At 40.2% G+C, this 16,647-nt stretch overlaps 1 protein-coding gene across 41 annotated transcripts in view; it reads right to left on the reverse strand.

Annotated features, from left to right (window-relative positions):
* Positions 1 to 6,107: 6,107 nt before the first annotated feature.
* DST (dystonin) overlaps positions 6,108 to 16,647 on the reverse strand; it is a 299,278-nt gene continuing 288,738 nt past the window's right edge. For 26 of the 41 annotated variants that reach the window (XM_035109746.3, XM_088665773.1, XM_035109753.3 and 23 more), the window contains 6 exons: positions 14,978 to 15,095; positions 12,002 to 12,070; positions 11,007 to 11,206; positions 10,451 to 10,561; positions 8,197 to 8,320; positions 6,108 to 7,169 (listed from right to left, as the gene is read on the reverse strand). In XM_035109746.3, coding sequence (XP_034965637.3) covers positions 6,901 to 7,169; positions 8,197 to 8,320; positions 10,451 to 10,561; positions 11,007 to 11,206; positions 12,002 to 12,070; positions 14,978 to 15,095 — 891 coding nt within the window. In that variant the 3' untranslated portion in view covers positions 6,108 to 6,900. Of the gene's footprint in view, positions 7,170 to 8,196; positions 8,321 to 10,450; positions 10,562 to 10,654; positions 10,838 to 11,006; positions 11,207 to 12,001; positions 12,071 to 14,977; positions 15,096 to 16,647 lie in introns of those variants that run through there. The other 15 variants (XM_088665785.1, XM_088665778.1, XM_088665777.1 and 12 more) reach the window with 6 other exon arrangements.

A 16,647-nucleotide genomic window follows, 5' to 3' on the forward strand; every position in this document is an offset into this window, starting at 1 on the left:
TCCCCTGATGAGCATTACCTGTTTCGTTTCTCCACATCTGCAACCCCTCCGAACCCTTGTTGAATTAAGCTGCCATCTGCACATGTGCTATCATTTGCACATGCACAACACGTGTCTCAAATCACATACCTCAGATTTACTGCAGCTTACCTTTTCAAATCAGAAGCTGGTTTGGGGGGAAGTGGTTTTGGGGAAAGTGCAATAAACAGCAATATAGCTCAAGAAACTTCAGGACAGATATGGATTGTGGCTAATGTATGTGCTTGGCTTCAAACATCATCAGTGAGAGTGCCCTGGAGTCACAGTAAATGGCAATGTGTACACAGCATATGTGTTAACTACAGTGGTACCTTGGTACTCAAACGGCTTGGCTCCCGAACAAATCAACTCCCAAACACCGCAAACCAGGATGTGAGTGTTCCAGTTTGGGAACGTTTTTCGGAAGCCAAATGTCCAATGCAGCTTCCGCGGCTTCCGATTGAGTGCAGAAAGCTCCTGCAGCCAATTGGAAGCTGTGCCTTGGTTTTCGAACCGTTTCAGGAGTCGAAGGGACTCCTGGAACAGATTAAGTTTGAGAACCAAGGTACCACTGTTCTTTGAAGTAGTTTAGTACAAAGAGTAAAGGGCTCTTTACATAAGCTTACAACAAACCAAAGTGAGGCCACTCCAAATGGCAACCAACTATTTTCACACACAAAAATAATAATTAAATGGTATAATGAGGGAATAGATTTCTGAAGTCATTTGATTATGAAAGGAGGCTGAATTAGGGTGCAATGCTAAGCAGTGTTAGAAACCGGATCAGCAGGAGATTATTTAAATCAGAGATAGGAAACATCCAGTCCTTTGCCCCCAGGTCACGCTCCACCTTTCTTCCCCTCATTCACCAGGCATCACTTAATACACCCGACAGGCCCTCAATCACTGGAGTCAGAGCAGATCCATATGTACATGGCAGACTCACTTTATGGCACAGCCCAGATTTTAATATAGGCCTTTCTGTGGTAGGCCTTGGCAGGTTACGATTTTCAAGCAACCTTTGGATAGGGAGGATGAATTCAAGTTATTTCATGCATTACAAGAAAAAATTACAAACAATTGGCAGTTTCTCCCAACTTAAAAACACATCACATGCACTTTTGAAATGACTGCCTAGCCAGCATCTATGTTGCCAGAGCTCCTGGAAGATCTGACTGGGTTACTGTACTCAGCAGGGCCAGCAGCCTGTTTATATCAGTGGTTCTTCTCCATGAATGCCTCCTTTGAACTAAGGGTATGTCTCATTAAGGAAAAAACTAGTGTTCCAGACTTACTGGAGACCACAGAGGCTCTGCTGCAAACAGTTATATCCAACCCCCAGGTGACAGCAATGTGAGACAGAAATCAGGTTCCCTTACCATGCCTAGTTGTAAGCCCCCTTTTGGACGAAGTCCTGATATTAATTTAGAGCTACAATTCCCCATAGTAGTTTAACAATCCACACTTCTTCTGTGGAAACACTGTAAATTGTAGCTCTGTGAAGGGAATGGGGGGGTCTCCCATCAACTCTCAGCACCCTTAATGAATGACAGCTCACAGAATTCTTTGGGGAAGCCATGACTGTTTAAAGTGGGGTCAGAGTGATTTAAAGGTATGGTGTGAATGTGTCTTGAGTTCTAGACACCTCTCTACAATTGGTCGGATTACGTTTCCCCCTACTCGAAATTCACCATTGGGTCATGCATGAGGGATAGACAAATGCATGGTGCTTCAACAATGGAAGGAGCAGCCATCACGTTCCATACAAAACTGAGAACATTTGGGCACCTTCTCTTGTGTTCTATGCATCACAACTGACAGTTTGGTATATTCTTATTTCCAACAACTTATACGATGAAAGCACCTTAACCCATCTCCCTCATACCCTCTTTTTCCTATTTCAACTCCTTCTATTTTCCTATTTCAACAAACAGTTATTTAGTCTAAAGGAAAGGATTCCCATTAATATCACAATTTGTGGCTTGTGAGAAAGTTAGAGAGGGGAAGTACAATGTGATCTCCCCATTCCAAGATCACCTCAGTTTAGAAGTAGGTGCTATGGGTTGCAGCAAGTGCTTCTCTTTGGTTTGAAGAGGCTTGATTAACGTATATTTATTTTTACTTCTTCACTTGTCACTTCAATTCTTGCTTTTACTCATGACAATACACAGAAGCCTCTGAAAATTCATTTCAAAAACTATTTCTGCCTCAGCCAGAATCAAAGATGGAATAGGAAAACCTGAACTCTTCTTAACGATTGTAAAAAAAAAAAAATGCTGACACTTTAAAAGGCTCTATTTGCCATTCATTTCTCAACATATAACCTGCAGCAGGATTTAGTGAAAATGGCCAGACATAATGATGAGGCATTGCAAATGAAAATCAAATTTGGGACATTTCCACCATGAAAGGCATGAAAACAGAATCATGTTTGTTATAGTCATGTTTGCTGGAAGCGCAAAAAATCATCAAAGCATTTCTGAGGTAAACCGAGGCTGACTAGGAGGGCACCACATTCAGAGGCCTGCAGTTTTCTGGTGATTTGCCAGGCCACACTCTGAAATAGTTAGGGATCATATTGGTGAAACTGCTTTGCATTTTCACTCTTGGACTGTGTCAAATAAATATTAGAGACAGAAATAATGTCCAGCATTGTAAAGGTCAAATATAATGCTAGTTTCTTATCACTGCACTCCATTGTTTCTCTGTAAAATAAAGGCTCTCTCTGTTCAGGCATTCTTTTGACTGCCATGTTAGAATAAAGCAAACTAAGTTGAAAAGCTACAGTGCTAATGTAAGCACCTTAAAGAGAATAGAATAACCTACCAGCTAGCACAGTGAACGAATGACTGAGTGGCGCAGATGTAACTTCTTTTGACTTAAAGGCAGCCATTAATTTCAGTTCTAATGCAGCCACTCTTGAGGATTGGGTGAGACTTTTAAAAAGGCAGGCAGATCAAATGTGTGCTTCATTATAAACAGCATACTGGCACGTAGAAAATCTCTGGATATGAAAGCACATTTTCATTGCAATGTGCAAAAATGTGCTGCAAGTGTTTCTCGTAATACAAGTGCCCTGATTTGCCTGGAAGAACATGATCTCTATGACAGTACATTGTAATGTGCTAAGTGGTTCAGATCTCCACATTAAATGGGAACAGTATACAAATATGATCAAACTGAGGTACTCCCCCCACTTTGTTGCATATCCTTGCCTGCGATATAAACAAAGGTGACACAAGTATTTCACAAACCACTATATTGTAAAAAGAAACTGTTTAGGCCCTGCCATGCATGCTTCAGTAAGAACTGAGTAAGGGTCCTTCTAGACTATTTTATTGTGGGCTTATTCTGCAACATGGTCTTGGCATTGTAATAGAGCATTAGAGGTGAATTTATTCTGCTTTAGTTTGGTTCCACAATGCTGCTCCAATGCTATCACATTATTGCTGTCTGGGAGAGCTATAACACAACAAAAAATAAACCAGAACATCTGTGGTAGAGAAAGTTACACGATTTCAGCAGGAAGTTAAGGGATATACACTGATTGGAAATGAAAAGTGTGACTGCCTCCAAAACCCTTGCAGGTGCAAACAGTATCAAAAGTGGGATTGTGTATGACTGCTCCGATAACATAATGACCACATATCATCATGAATGCACCATAAAATGTACTTCTGCAAGGGCCCCCGAAAACCAATCCATTGAACAAGTCAAACCCACAAGTTGTAGTCAAACTATGAATCCTTCAGAGGATTATTACAATACTGTAAAGAATAATTAATATCTCACAAATGGGCACCTCTCGTGCTCTGCCAGTACTGGAACTATGGACAGCTGCTCAGACTAACTTTGACAAAGAAAACAAAGCCATTTAAAGCTTACCAAGTTCACCAGTAGTTCAGGAACCACAAGTAACCATCTGTTTAGTGGCAAGTACGGCTTGTTATTTTGCTGCTAGGCAAAATTCAAATGGAGTATTAAATCTCTAATTTAAACACATATGCTCCAAAGAATTAAAAGGCACACACAAGGTATCCAAAACCAAAAATAGGCATTTCTGCTGAGGAAAGCATTGTGTTCTGGTGTTGGAAGCAAATATTCTCAGAGGTATTAAGTGTAATGTAGAATGATCACACCTAATGTTTACCACCTGGATACTCACTGTGCCCTGCTGCAATATTGCTGGGAGTTCCTGGGACCAAGATGAAGAACTTGGATCCAGGAAGGCTGAGTTAAAGTCCCTCTGCCATAATGGTTGCGTGATCTTGAGCAAATCAGTCTCACTCTCCCATGTATAAATGGAAAACAGCAGCAACCTAACTTACAACCCAACTTTAAATCTTTAAAGATTTTGAAAGCACTTTAAAAATAAGTGCTATGGGAATGCTTAGCAGTGGGAGTCCATAAGGCTCTGTCATTTTGAGTGTAAGGGAAATATGTAATGTAATAAAAGCAGAGGGGAAAGTGGGTCAATACTATGGAGTAAAAGTATCTTTTTAAAACCTGTAATAAAAATAATCAAGAACTGTTTTTTACCCCTTCACAATATAAATCATTTGTGATCCCGTTTGACCTTGTATTCCTTGCAGTGGTTGTTGATCCAGCCTATGTAGTTAAAGAAGCAAACACATACATTTATATCTCTGACGTTTCCTCCAAGGAACTCAGGGTGGTGCACATGGTTCTCTGTTCCCCTATTTTAGCACCACGACCTGGTAAACTAGGCTGAGAGAAACCGATTTGCCCAAGATCTCCCAATTAGCTTCATGGCTTGAGTGGAGAATTGAATTTGGGTCTTCCAAGTCCTAGTCTGACTCTAACTGCAACACTACACTGACCCATGCAATACAGTAGTACCTTGGTTCCCAAATGCCGAAAACCTGGAAGTAAGTGTTCTAGTTTTCAAACGTTTTTCAGAAGCCCAACGTCCAGTGTGGTTGTCGGCTATTGTTTCCAGGGTGCCTGCACCCATCAGAAACAGCGCCTTGGTTTTCGAACATTTTGGAAGTCAAATGGACTTCAGGAATGGATTAAGTTTGGCGCTTGTAGTCTAAGGCACCTGGCGGACGCAGGTTTGGCAGGCTTTGGATCTACTCGCCGGAAGACATGCTATTTATTTTGCATTTTTTGTTTTTGAGGCTGCTTCGGTTAATTTGTTTTTGTGACTGTGTGGAACCCAGTTCAGCAACTGATTGTTTGTGTGACTGTGGAAATGGATAAAAAGCCCCCCCCCCCAAATCCAAACAATGACTATTATCAGTGCAGGTAAGAAAAAAATTATTTACATTTTTATAATCTACAATACTGTCATATTTATTTTATAGTACAGTACACTGATTATTGCTTTCATTTTATGGATCAGTGGTCTCGTTAGATAGTAAAATTAATGTAAAATTGCTGTTTTAGGGGTTGTTTTTAAAAGTCTGGAACGGATTAATCTGTTTTGCATTACTTTCTATGGGAAAGTGCACCTTGGTTTTGGAATGCTTTGGTTTTGGAATGGACCTCTGGAATGGATTAAGTTTGAGAGCTAAGATACCACTGTATGAGATTGCTCTACTTTGGACCCACTCCTGCACCACTGGATGTGTGTGAAATGGGAGCTTAACTTTCACAGCTTTTCCCTCAAAACCATGGAAACATATCATTTTTTTTAAAGACTGGAGATTTGTAGTTTCTTGCAGGGATACAATTACCAGAATTCCATGGAAGAAACCCTTGACAATTGGTTTTTGTTAACATGTAGATGTTTCCTAGTGCATTTTTTCTGCTTGCAAACAAAACCATGCTCTGCCTCAATTCATCTGACCTCTTCCTAGTCTTTCCCCACATTGATTCACTCAGTATTATTTTATTCACTGGTCAACAGTATAGAATTCTTGTTGAAGGCATGAATGGTGTATTGTGTCTTATGACGTGCAAAAATTGGTTTACTGAAGGAATCCAATGATTGCATGAAATGGGGAAATGGGGAAAAAATAAGGGTTGTTCTGAAAGTAATGATTTGGCTCTTTCAAATCATGTACGATGTAAAGTTGAACAGAACACAGACCTCCATGGGATATAAGGAATACAGTAGCAACAAAGAGAAGGGACAAGCTTTATTTCATAGATTTTTTTCCTTTTCTTTCTGCAAGCAAAACTGCTTTGATATAAAATGAGTCCAATGATACAGTGCTATCATCCACTCAAGCAAAAGAAAACCTCACGCTGATGTGAATGCAGATTATACTGGCATTCTGATACAAGTGTAATATTTCTAGATTCCAGATGGTGTCTGGCCTTTAAAGCAATGGCACAGAAAATGCTGCAAAATATTGGAGTAGTGAAGTACTGGCAAGCGCTCTTTAAGTAACCCTCTCTGTGAATTCTCTGTAGGATAATGTTTGATTAACTGCAGTATGAACTGTGTCTTCTGTTTCTTAGTATCCCTGCCACATGCCTCTTCGTGTCCACTGTGTTAGCTCAAAATGTTGACTGTTGTCTTTTTCATTTGTATTAAGACAAAGTTATGAGGTATCCTTTACTGTTAATCTAATGATGAAGTGACAGGCCTTGTTGACTTAGGACGCAAAGACAATTGTACATTCAGTAATTGCTTTTAGTGATCTCTCTACACATTACTGCAAACAACCGTTAGTTACATTGGGGAAAAAACTTTCTCCTATTCACATATGATATGGCATAAATGAAACAAAATTTGACAAAAATCATACACATAAAATAAACAAGACAAATACACAAATAAGGCCATCTGCAAAATTAAAAATCCAACTCTCGTAATATTTCACAATAATTTCTACAGAATATTTTACATCTTAAAAACTTAAATATTTAATAATGCACAGGAAAAAGAAGGTCTTGACAGAGCCAATCACACTATCTCTTGGAGGACTTGTCTAATTTGCTGGCCGGCAACTTTCTTTGTGGAGTTGGAATTTTGGAAGGTTTGCCAGATGCTGAGCGAGAATTGGGTCGGGGCGTTGGCCTAATTGGGGTATGAACAGTCTCCGATACATCCGAGCACACAGACTGAATTTCTGAAATGTCAAAATCAGATGCGTCACTGCCCCGGCGGCTGCTTGCTCTGCTGCCAGCCTTGCTTCCTGCTCGACTTCCAGGTCTGCTTGGCGTTTTTCTTGGCGTGTCTGCATGAGGAGGAGAAATACACCCATTGCGATTAGAGTGAGCAGGGATAACGAAGGCTGATTTTGTACTGGCATCCTCAAGAGCTTCATGGTGCTCCATTATGGGCATCCAGAAGTCTACTCAAGCAAGTGTTACTCTTTCATTACAAACCAGAGGATAAAGCTAACCGTGGCTTCTAGTTGTGGCAGCTTCTACTAATCTCTGAACACTAGTGATTGGGTTTCACTGGTAAGGAGGCTCCTGCTACACTTCACATCCTGATTGTGGGCTTCCCATCCTGATTGGCCATCATGAAAACATGATGCTGGACTGGATGGGCCTTTTGTCACGTTCAGCAGGGATGTTCTGGATGCTACCCACTGGGCACAGCAAGTATTCCCTGTTTCAATCCTACATGGGTACATGAGAGCCCCTCTGTTATGCGCAGCTGGTTGATACGAGTCAGAGCAATCTTCTGTTTTCAATGCCAATTATTTCCCCTTTAAAGTGCTTTGCATCACAAGTGGAACTTTTCACTTTAGCTCCTTCTCCTCTGGTATCATGAAACTCACAAGTTAGACGAGATCAGTATGCAGTTCCAATTTTACATCCCAGCTTCAGTGAACCAGAATTTCATCAGGACCAAGGCCTTGATTCAAAGCAGGATCTGCCACATTTCAGCCTCCCAAAGAAGCAGATCCCACGCAATGTGTATACATGCAGTAGTCTACTTTTTACTCTTTGTATTAGGTACAGTGGTACCTCGGGTTGTAGACCTGATCCGTTCTGGGGTGCTGTTCACACCCTGAAAAGTCCGCAACCCGAGCGGCACTTTCACGCATGCGTGAAAGCGCGATAAGCGCTTCTGCGCATGTGTGAAGCACGCAGAACACTTCTGTGCATGCACGTGTGGCAGAACCCGGAAGTAAACACTTCCAGGTCAGCCGCGTTCGCAACCTGGAAAAATGCAACCCGCAGCGGACGCAACCCGAGATATGACTGTACTAGCATCCCAGAGACATTTATTTCAAGCTCTCCAGTGCTCACCTGCAAAATGTGCCCTGACTCTTGTAGCTGCTGTTGAAATGAGGCTGCTGTCTTCTCCAGAATGGAAACCCTTCCCGGACAGATATCCTGGCAATCTAAGTTTACTCCCTTGTATTGGAGTCCCCTGTAGGACACAAGGAGAACTGGAATGAAACAAACCCATTATGTTCTGCAACAAACAAGAACTGAATTTGGGGCTCCATCCATATCACCTTCTTCGGAACATGCATGGCAAAGAAAAAGCTATTCCAAAAAGTGATGACATAGGAATATTTAGTTAATGAGTTGGAAAGGGAACCAAATGGTAATAATATCTAGCATGTAAAGCACTTTACCTGTCACTGTATCTCTTCCTTCCCTCCCTCAATGTTTCCCAGTTATCAATTTTTAGTTTATAAGCTTCTTGAGAGCAAGAACCTGTCTGGTTCTTGCTGGTAAGGTGCTTTGTATACTGATGACATTGTATAAACGAACAAACAAACAAACAAAATGGCTTTTTATATTTACATGTCAAGATGTAGTATACCTAACAACTTAGGATCACACTTCATGTATCTGATGAAGTCAACTCTAAACTACAAAATCATGAGTTTACTTTTATGACAAGACATTCTGCTATTTTTTCTGCAACAATGTGTAACATGCCTATGCTTCTGAAAAATGCATCCATGTGTAACTGGTCTGAAGGATCACTGTTTAGTCATCAAGGCCATATGGAATTAATTCTGACCAGGGAAGACAATTAAATTGCTGCGCTGACACTTCTTTGGTTTGCTACTAATAGCTAAATGCAAATAGGAAGTTTACATTGAGGCTATGCTATCTGCTTAAGTATGGAGAAAAAGAAAGCCTAATATTAGAAACAGCCAGCAATTCATGTTCTGTATTGTGTTTTAAATCCTGTGGATATTTAGGAGTAATAATTCTGTACATGTAATAAATGTATTTTATGGGAAGGATCGCTAAGTAGGTGTTTCGCTACCTACCGATAGTAAGCAAAGCCATACAAAAATCTCAGAAGTTAGTTGGAGAAAAAGCTGGAGGGAAAGTAGCAGAAGTGGTAGCCGCCACAAGCAAGAGCAGCAATAACACATTCTTCTCAGCGCTAACCATTGATGTACTGTATACTCCAATATAATTTTGTATTATGTGAGAAGACAGCAGTATTATGTTGGCAGGAGACAGTCTACTGATTTAATCTTTGGCTCATTAATCCACAGTAGACTCTTTCAATCTTTTATGTATTTCAGTTCTCAATATTCCCTTGTTCTAAACAAACAAGGCTATCGACCATTTCCCTATGAGAACTGAGAAATTACAGCTTGGGTTGTTTCCCCATGGTTGGCACTTACACTTCGGGTCCTAAATATTTTGGTGGCTGCCACCTACCCAGTGTTCCACAATCACCAGATAATTAATCTTAATGCACGTTTGTACCATGAGGGCACAAAGTGAGGCATTCTTGGCAGCCCCTTGAGATACATGGAACTTCTTTCTCTTGGAGGACTGAGCCAGATGCACTGTAAGATATTTTTATTTTGACTCATTTTTAATAGCCAGGGTAAAGCAGATATGGGAGAGTTGCAATGCAATCTCATCATTTTATCTAGGTTTCCTAAGCATGGTATTTATAGTTTCTATTTTAATGCCGTTTCTTGTTCTGAGCTGTTGGGGTGGGAAGGGCTAGAAACTGAACTCAGGTCATAGTTCAACACGGAACAGAAAGTGTTTTAGTTTATTGATTTTGGTGTGCTTAGCTCTGAGACAGAGTGAGGCCTAAGTAATAAATGGGGTCCAACAGAGCCAGAACACCAATGACAGGTAAAATAATATTGGACTAACTTAATGTTAGTGTAGGAATCTGAAACTTCTTGCATTCCACAGAACTTTTAATTAGGCGGAATGGTAATGCGCCAGGATCTCATATTTATCTACCTACCTATCTAGAGCAAACTAGATGATTTCAGTTATAAATATCTTAGACTCCACATGTACAGAGCTGATTCCTAGTTTGACCATAGTTTTATAGAATTTAAAGACATGCTCATCAAGACCCAAACAAACTCCAACGACTGATCAATTTATAGATTTAAAAAGAGAGAAAGTAAAATTGCTGGATAGAAGATTGAAAACAAACAGAGTGCATTAATGTGTAAGGAAGGTACAGCAGAGCTGGGCAAGGAACTGTAGTGACTGTTAGCTAACAGGATAGTTTTAGTGAATGTTAGACTAGAATATCCATCCATTACTGTACCTCTGTGGATGACACTTGATATTCAGAGCACTCTGGAGGTTTACAAGGAGATGATGTTTTGCTGTTTATCAACCATGGTTTACCATAGTTGCGTGTTAAATGATGGGGTGTCTGTATGGAACAATGGCAAATCACAAGGGTGAAGAACAGGCGATGGAAAACAATGTCATGGAGAGGAATATTCAGATTATGAATACTGAATCTCACAGTAAAAAGTCAAAAACAAAATGACACCAAAACAAAGCAGGAACAGTTGACAAGCATTCTATACAAAAGAGAATGTATGTGTGCTTTTAAAAATGCAATGGTGGGTTAATGTTTTTTAATTTATTTATTTTTTCACTTTTCTAATTAGCTTACATGTTTTTTCCCAGGCTTGCACGACCGCTGCGATTGTAAGGGAGGAAACAATAAAAAACTTTGTTAGCTTTCTTTGAGAAATAAAATAACCAATACCTCCCCTATTTGTTTTAGGGTAGCATTATTGCGAACTGTAGCAAGCTTGGCCTGATTTTATTAACTGCATTAAATTTCAGCTGCACCACTCCAGTCATACCTTGGGTGTGCTGGCAGCAAGAGCTGATGTTGGAGCTCCTTGAGCAGGTGGATTTGACACAGACATGGATCTGTTGGGTGAAGCACCCCTTGAAGAAGGTCGTGATCTGCGTCCCCTTTGTCGGAAGGCAGCCATGCTTTGGCTAGCTCCATCTGCCAAAATGAATTTTTCACGTAGCTCCATGTTCGTCCTCCCTTTAGCTAGAGGATGCGAAAGAGAGAAATGGAGAAGTCTGATTATTTCCCCAGCTGCCTGTCCATCTCGCTGTCCTTGCTAGAGCTAAACAAACAGGCCAAACAATTCAAACACATTAGTGAGTAATGCATTTGTTTGAGACAAAAAAGTTCATTTGCAGAATATGCACATCTAACAGTTTTTGCTAGCAAAAGATGAACTGCGCATCTAACATTTTATGCTAGCAGAGATGAACTGCTGTCAACATAAATCAGCATGATAATGGAATGGCTCAACATGCTATTTGGTTACCAATGCACAGACTCAACCTGAAGACCCATTTGACTAATGCTACCAGTGTTTGGATGATTCAGAAACAGATGCTGGCTACGATGAGTAAACACGGAGAGAAAAGCATAAAACCATATTAATTCTAAGCTATATAGTAATGCAGTTGGGCAACATGCAATGACAAACAGAAACTCCCAAACTGTAAAGAAGTGATGGGATGCTGGGCACAGACAAACGCAGGTATTAGAGGCAAAGGTGAGAACTTCCCACAAGGTTCAGATGCGTAAACAGGTTAGCATTTGGTTTTCTCTGTCTTAATGGCAATTGCTTTTGAAACACTCTCTTCGAGCGTGTCAAAGGAAATTTAGAAGCAAGCTCTCAAGCACCAGCCAGTGCAATAAGTGTTAAGGCTAAAAAATGTGAAACGTGAAGCATTGTGTTAAATATATATTTGTATATATCAAAGCAGAGTGGGTAGGAAATGGAAAAGAACATAAGAACAGGAGAGACAAAGAGAGGGGTTTGCCAACCTATAGTAGGCTGAGTGGTAATTGAAGAGTTTGATTCCGAACGTAACATTTTACTCCCATGATGATGAACTAGAAAAAATGACACAGGATATGGGTCATATTAAAAGAAAATTGTTAGCAGGAGAAGAAATCAATTACAGCAGTTGCATATGCAAGAAGACTCAAAGCTGCAGGCCAAGGACAGATCTTAAGTGATTAAAAGTTCTCGCTAAGTGTTCCTAAGGAAGGTCATGGAGTTTTCTTCAGCAAAAGAAACCACTCTTGGTGTAAGCTCAGCTGCAGGCAGTCCCAATGTCATCATGTAGGTAAAAAAAGAAAGCAAGTCATTTCTTTGCCATCTTCAAAAAGGGATCTTCTATCTTCATACTTTTCAAGGTTACATGAAATGAGGACACAACATACCACATAGTGCTTTAATAGAATGAAACCTAGTCACCATTAAAACACCCAACAGTTTTGCATATGATTTACAGTTTCCACATAAGAGCTAGTGTTTTCATGGCAGATTTGATGAAGAATGCAATCTTACGTTCCATCCTTTTGAGATAGGTTTATCTCTGAAATTATGTTGCCCATTGAAAGGGATTTTTGTGGGTGAAGTACCCCACAAATGGAAAACAAACAAAAAAATTCAGACTCATATTCAGTAATACTGAAAATCACAAATGAACTTTCCTTGCTGAAAATCTGTTTCAGAAAAAAAATAATCTCTCCAAATTGACTCAATTTACACATAACGCTAAACCATGGTTTATGTTAGTGATGAGCTGTGTAGTGAGCTCTGGACTTCTCCCCTGCCTTGTCCTCCTCTGGTGTGGGCCATGAGAAAGGATAAGAAGCTTCTGCTTCCACTTTAAGTAACTACAGTTTTGCATGATGTCCAAACCTAGACTGTGATTTACCTTAACTATGGTTTATTGAAACAAGTCATCTTCTTAAACTATGGTCTGAAGTTGGCTTGTTTAAATAAGTGGTTAAGATTAACCACATTTTGTCCAGATGATAAAAAGCTGTGGTTAATTTAAAACAGAAGTTAATGCTTCCTTGTAGTTGTGCTGGAGGAGGAAGGGAAAGGCATAAACTACAGTAGCAGCCATTACGTGTGGGGTGGGGGTGGGGTTTGTATACACTGGTGTTGAAGAACCCAATTCCTGTAATGTGAAGCTTGGTGGTAATCAGCTGCAGAAACCAGCTGTTGTTTTTTAAAAGCAGCAACAATAAATATGTCAAATCAAGTATTGTTCACCTGACTTAGGTGGAACATGGGTGGATTGTAGGCATCTCACAATATAAGAATAAAATAGCACATCTAATGTGTTATTATAGGAGTCAATTAAATTCAGTCAGAATGCTACATTCCACTTTTGTCCTGTTAAGATTCTTCAGAGTAGAGTATGAGATGGGGTGATGGAATCAATGCAGGCTGTATAACTATCTCATTTATTCCTGTACAGCAGGAATGTAAAATGTGACTCAAGCATAACGTAGCTAAAACAGAAGTTTTTCACCAGAGGCACAGTTCACTCTTTTTCTCAACACTACAGGTAACATCCAGCCATATGAATCCTTTACTAAACAGCAGGAATTTTAAGGTGTAGTTTCAATTGTATTTGATAAAATGGTGGCTGGGTAAGTAAGCATTAGCCTGATCAAGGAAAAAGAAATATATAACCCTAAGAAGCATGTATACCACCACAATGTTTACTTTTTAGTCTGAACTTGCAGCATTGCGTTTAGAATTCACAGTTTTAACTACAGAGAAAAATAATCTAATATATGCCCAATAATGTTTTCTGTAGCTACTTTTCATTTTTGAGAAATAGAACACTACATTCACCACCCCTTCTTAACATTCCTTTGTACCTTCACAACATAAAACTGGACGATGCCCTTTATATTATCCCCTCTGGGATTAGCAAGTAATCACTATTTTACTTACCATTTGCACTGAACATCTGGAATTTTGCCCCCCAGAGTGATTGCTTCACTTCACCTCTTGGTAAGCCTAGCCCAACCAATCCCATGCCTACTGCATTCTATCAACACACACAGCAGGCAGACCTAGGACCCAGAAATGATTTCAACTAAACCCAGGCTACCCTCTTCTGTGAATCAGGTTTTAGGCTTATAAGGCTGTAAAGATGCCACAGTGAAATCTGCTTACAAATCTAGGCTCAATAGATTAGAATCCTTGGAAGATCTAGGCCACAAACCAGAGAGCCATTTTCCTCTTCAGCTGTTCACTAGGAACCAGGCTACATGTTACACTCACCGTAAGAGTGGTCCCACCAGAGTTTCTGCTCTTCCCCCCTCCCAACTCTGAGGAAAAATTAGCTGCTAACAACAGAGAAAAGGGGAGATAACCAATGGATAGGGAAGGGAAGCCAGCACTTCCTCCTTTCCTGTATGTGTGGTTTCTGTGTTCCTGACAGCTTTTCATTCTGTTGGTGTGAGAGGGCCAAAGAAATTCCTTGCATGTCAAGCTCTCACATGGTGAATGCAATGCATAGCCAGAGTGTACAGCAGAGCCTTCCAAACTTTTCATGTTGGTGACACACTTTTTAGACATGCATCATTTAGGGACAGTAATTCAGTTTGGCATCATTTCACGACACAGTAATTCAGTTTTACTAGCAAACCAGAGGTTAAACTAACCCCTTTCCAGCTCTGGGAGGAGCGTGGGGAGCATTCGTGCGACACACCTACGCACTGCAGCCAACACATTAACGTGTCGTGACACAGAGTTTGGAAAGCTCTGGTCTACAGTATCTTCAGTAGGTAGTCCTTGAAAATAGCAAGATGTATATAAGTAGGGCATCGTAAGTGAATCAGTGTTTAACTAAACCAGGGATTTATACAGTTTACATTTCATCCTTCTAACCTCTACCACCCTAGTTAATCCATGACAGCAGTTGTATATTAATGTTGACTATTAATGAGTTTAATAGTCATATGTAAAGAAGTCTTCCTACATACCTCTGCAAGGATCATTTTTCACTAAGAACTCATCAAGTGCCATCCATCCGCCTCCAACTCGAACCATAACAGTGCTCCGCAGAATGCGGACAAGACGGAGTTGCTGGGAGTCACCAAACTGTGCAAGAAGACAGGAAATCAATCTCAAGGTTTCCTACAAGTTCTCAACAGCACGGTGCACTCCAAGCCAAGAGGGTTAAAATTAGCCACACACAATAAGCTCCTAAATCATTAGTAGAAAAATCACCAAAGAGTTTTGCATTATGCACATGGTAAAGGTTGTTTTCAAGTTGAATGCAACTGCATTAACCCAAAAGGTAGCAATGAGATTGGTGGGGGAGGGGAGGGAGGCAGAGCACAAGGGTATAATGCTGCTAGGTTTGACTCCCCCCCCCACCTTGATTCTTGAGAGCCACATGGATGTTTCTCAGATCTTTTCAAAGGAGAAAAATTAGTCATGTAATACATGGAGCTATTGAATAATGGAATTGTACTGTCAATACTAAAACCTTCACTGATCTCTCCTTGCAAAAAGGATAAGAATATTTCCACCGAAATATGGATTAGAACTCATTATGAGGACACTGATCCGCAGTACACATATTACAGTGATGACCACTGGATAAGTCAGGAAAACAGCCTTTTATTGTTATTTCAGAATTTCTTTTTCACCCTCTTGCCTTCTGGAAAGCTGCCCCTTAGAATAGCCGCCAAGGGCTTTTCTAGGCAAGTGTATCATGTAACAAATACAGTTTTTGTGAGGGATCCCGTTATCTTTCTTCAAGGATCCCCTTCTTCAAGGGGTGCTATTTTTTATAGCATTTTGTGACCATTCTCCCACACATTATGCGTATTTCTATAGCCAGTGTGAGAAGAACCTAAGAAGAAGCTGGATTAGGGCAATGGATTAGGGCAATCTAGGCCCATCTGTTCTTACAGTGGTCAAACTAGATGCTTGTGGGAAACCCACAAGCAGGATTCAAGTATAACAGCACTCTCTGCTCCTGTGGTTTGCAGCAACTGGTTTTCATAATCATAGCCATCATGGCTAGCAGCCTTAAGCAGCCCTCTCCTCCATGAATTTGTCCAATCCTCTTTTAAATCCATCTAGGTTGGTAGCTATCATTGCCTCCTGTGGGAGTAAGTTCCACAGTTTATGAGCTGCATGAAGAAGTAACTTTCTTTTATCGGCCCTGAATCATCCAACATTCAGCCTCATTGGATGTCCAAGGGTTTCAGTGTCATAAATTAGGTAGCTATTGAACCATTAGTGGCATGTCTCCACTTTTCTAGTAAATGTTTTTATTGTCTATTTTATCTTTTAAGTTTCATTTTTCTTATTTCGTTAGATGCTGGCTGAACTCCATTATACTACCCCAAACACACAACATTTTAAAGTAAACAAATAACTGGCCAGCACCAGCAAGACTATCCTTTGAACTCAAAGTAATAATGATGCAATTCTGTGAGTACTTTATATCTGTAAAAAAAAAAAAAAACTTGAAGGCTGCAGACTCCCTCTCCCCAATGCTAGAGCTCACATCTCCTTCCAGAAGGATAGTCTCCCCAACTTTAATGATGTGGTAATTTTCAGTTGCAAATATGCAGCTTCACTAGCGCAAGTATCAGTTTAGAGTTAGAAGAAAAAAGAAACCCAAACAAAAAAACCC

The sequence above is a fragment of the Zootoca vivipara genome, chromosome 3 (genome assembly GCF_965207765.1).
Source record: "Zootoca vivipara chromosome 3, rZooViv2.hap1.1, whole genome shotgun sequence".
Classification (NCBI taxonomy): Eukaryota; Metazoa; Chordata; class Lepidosauria; order Squamata; family Lacertidae; genus Zootoca; species Zootoca vivipara.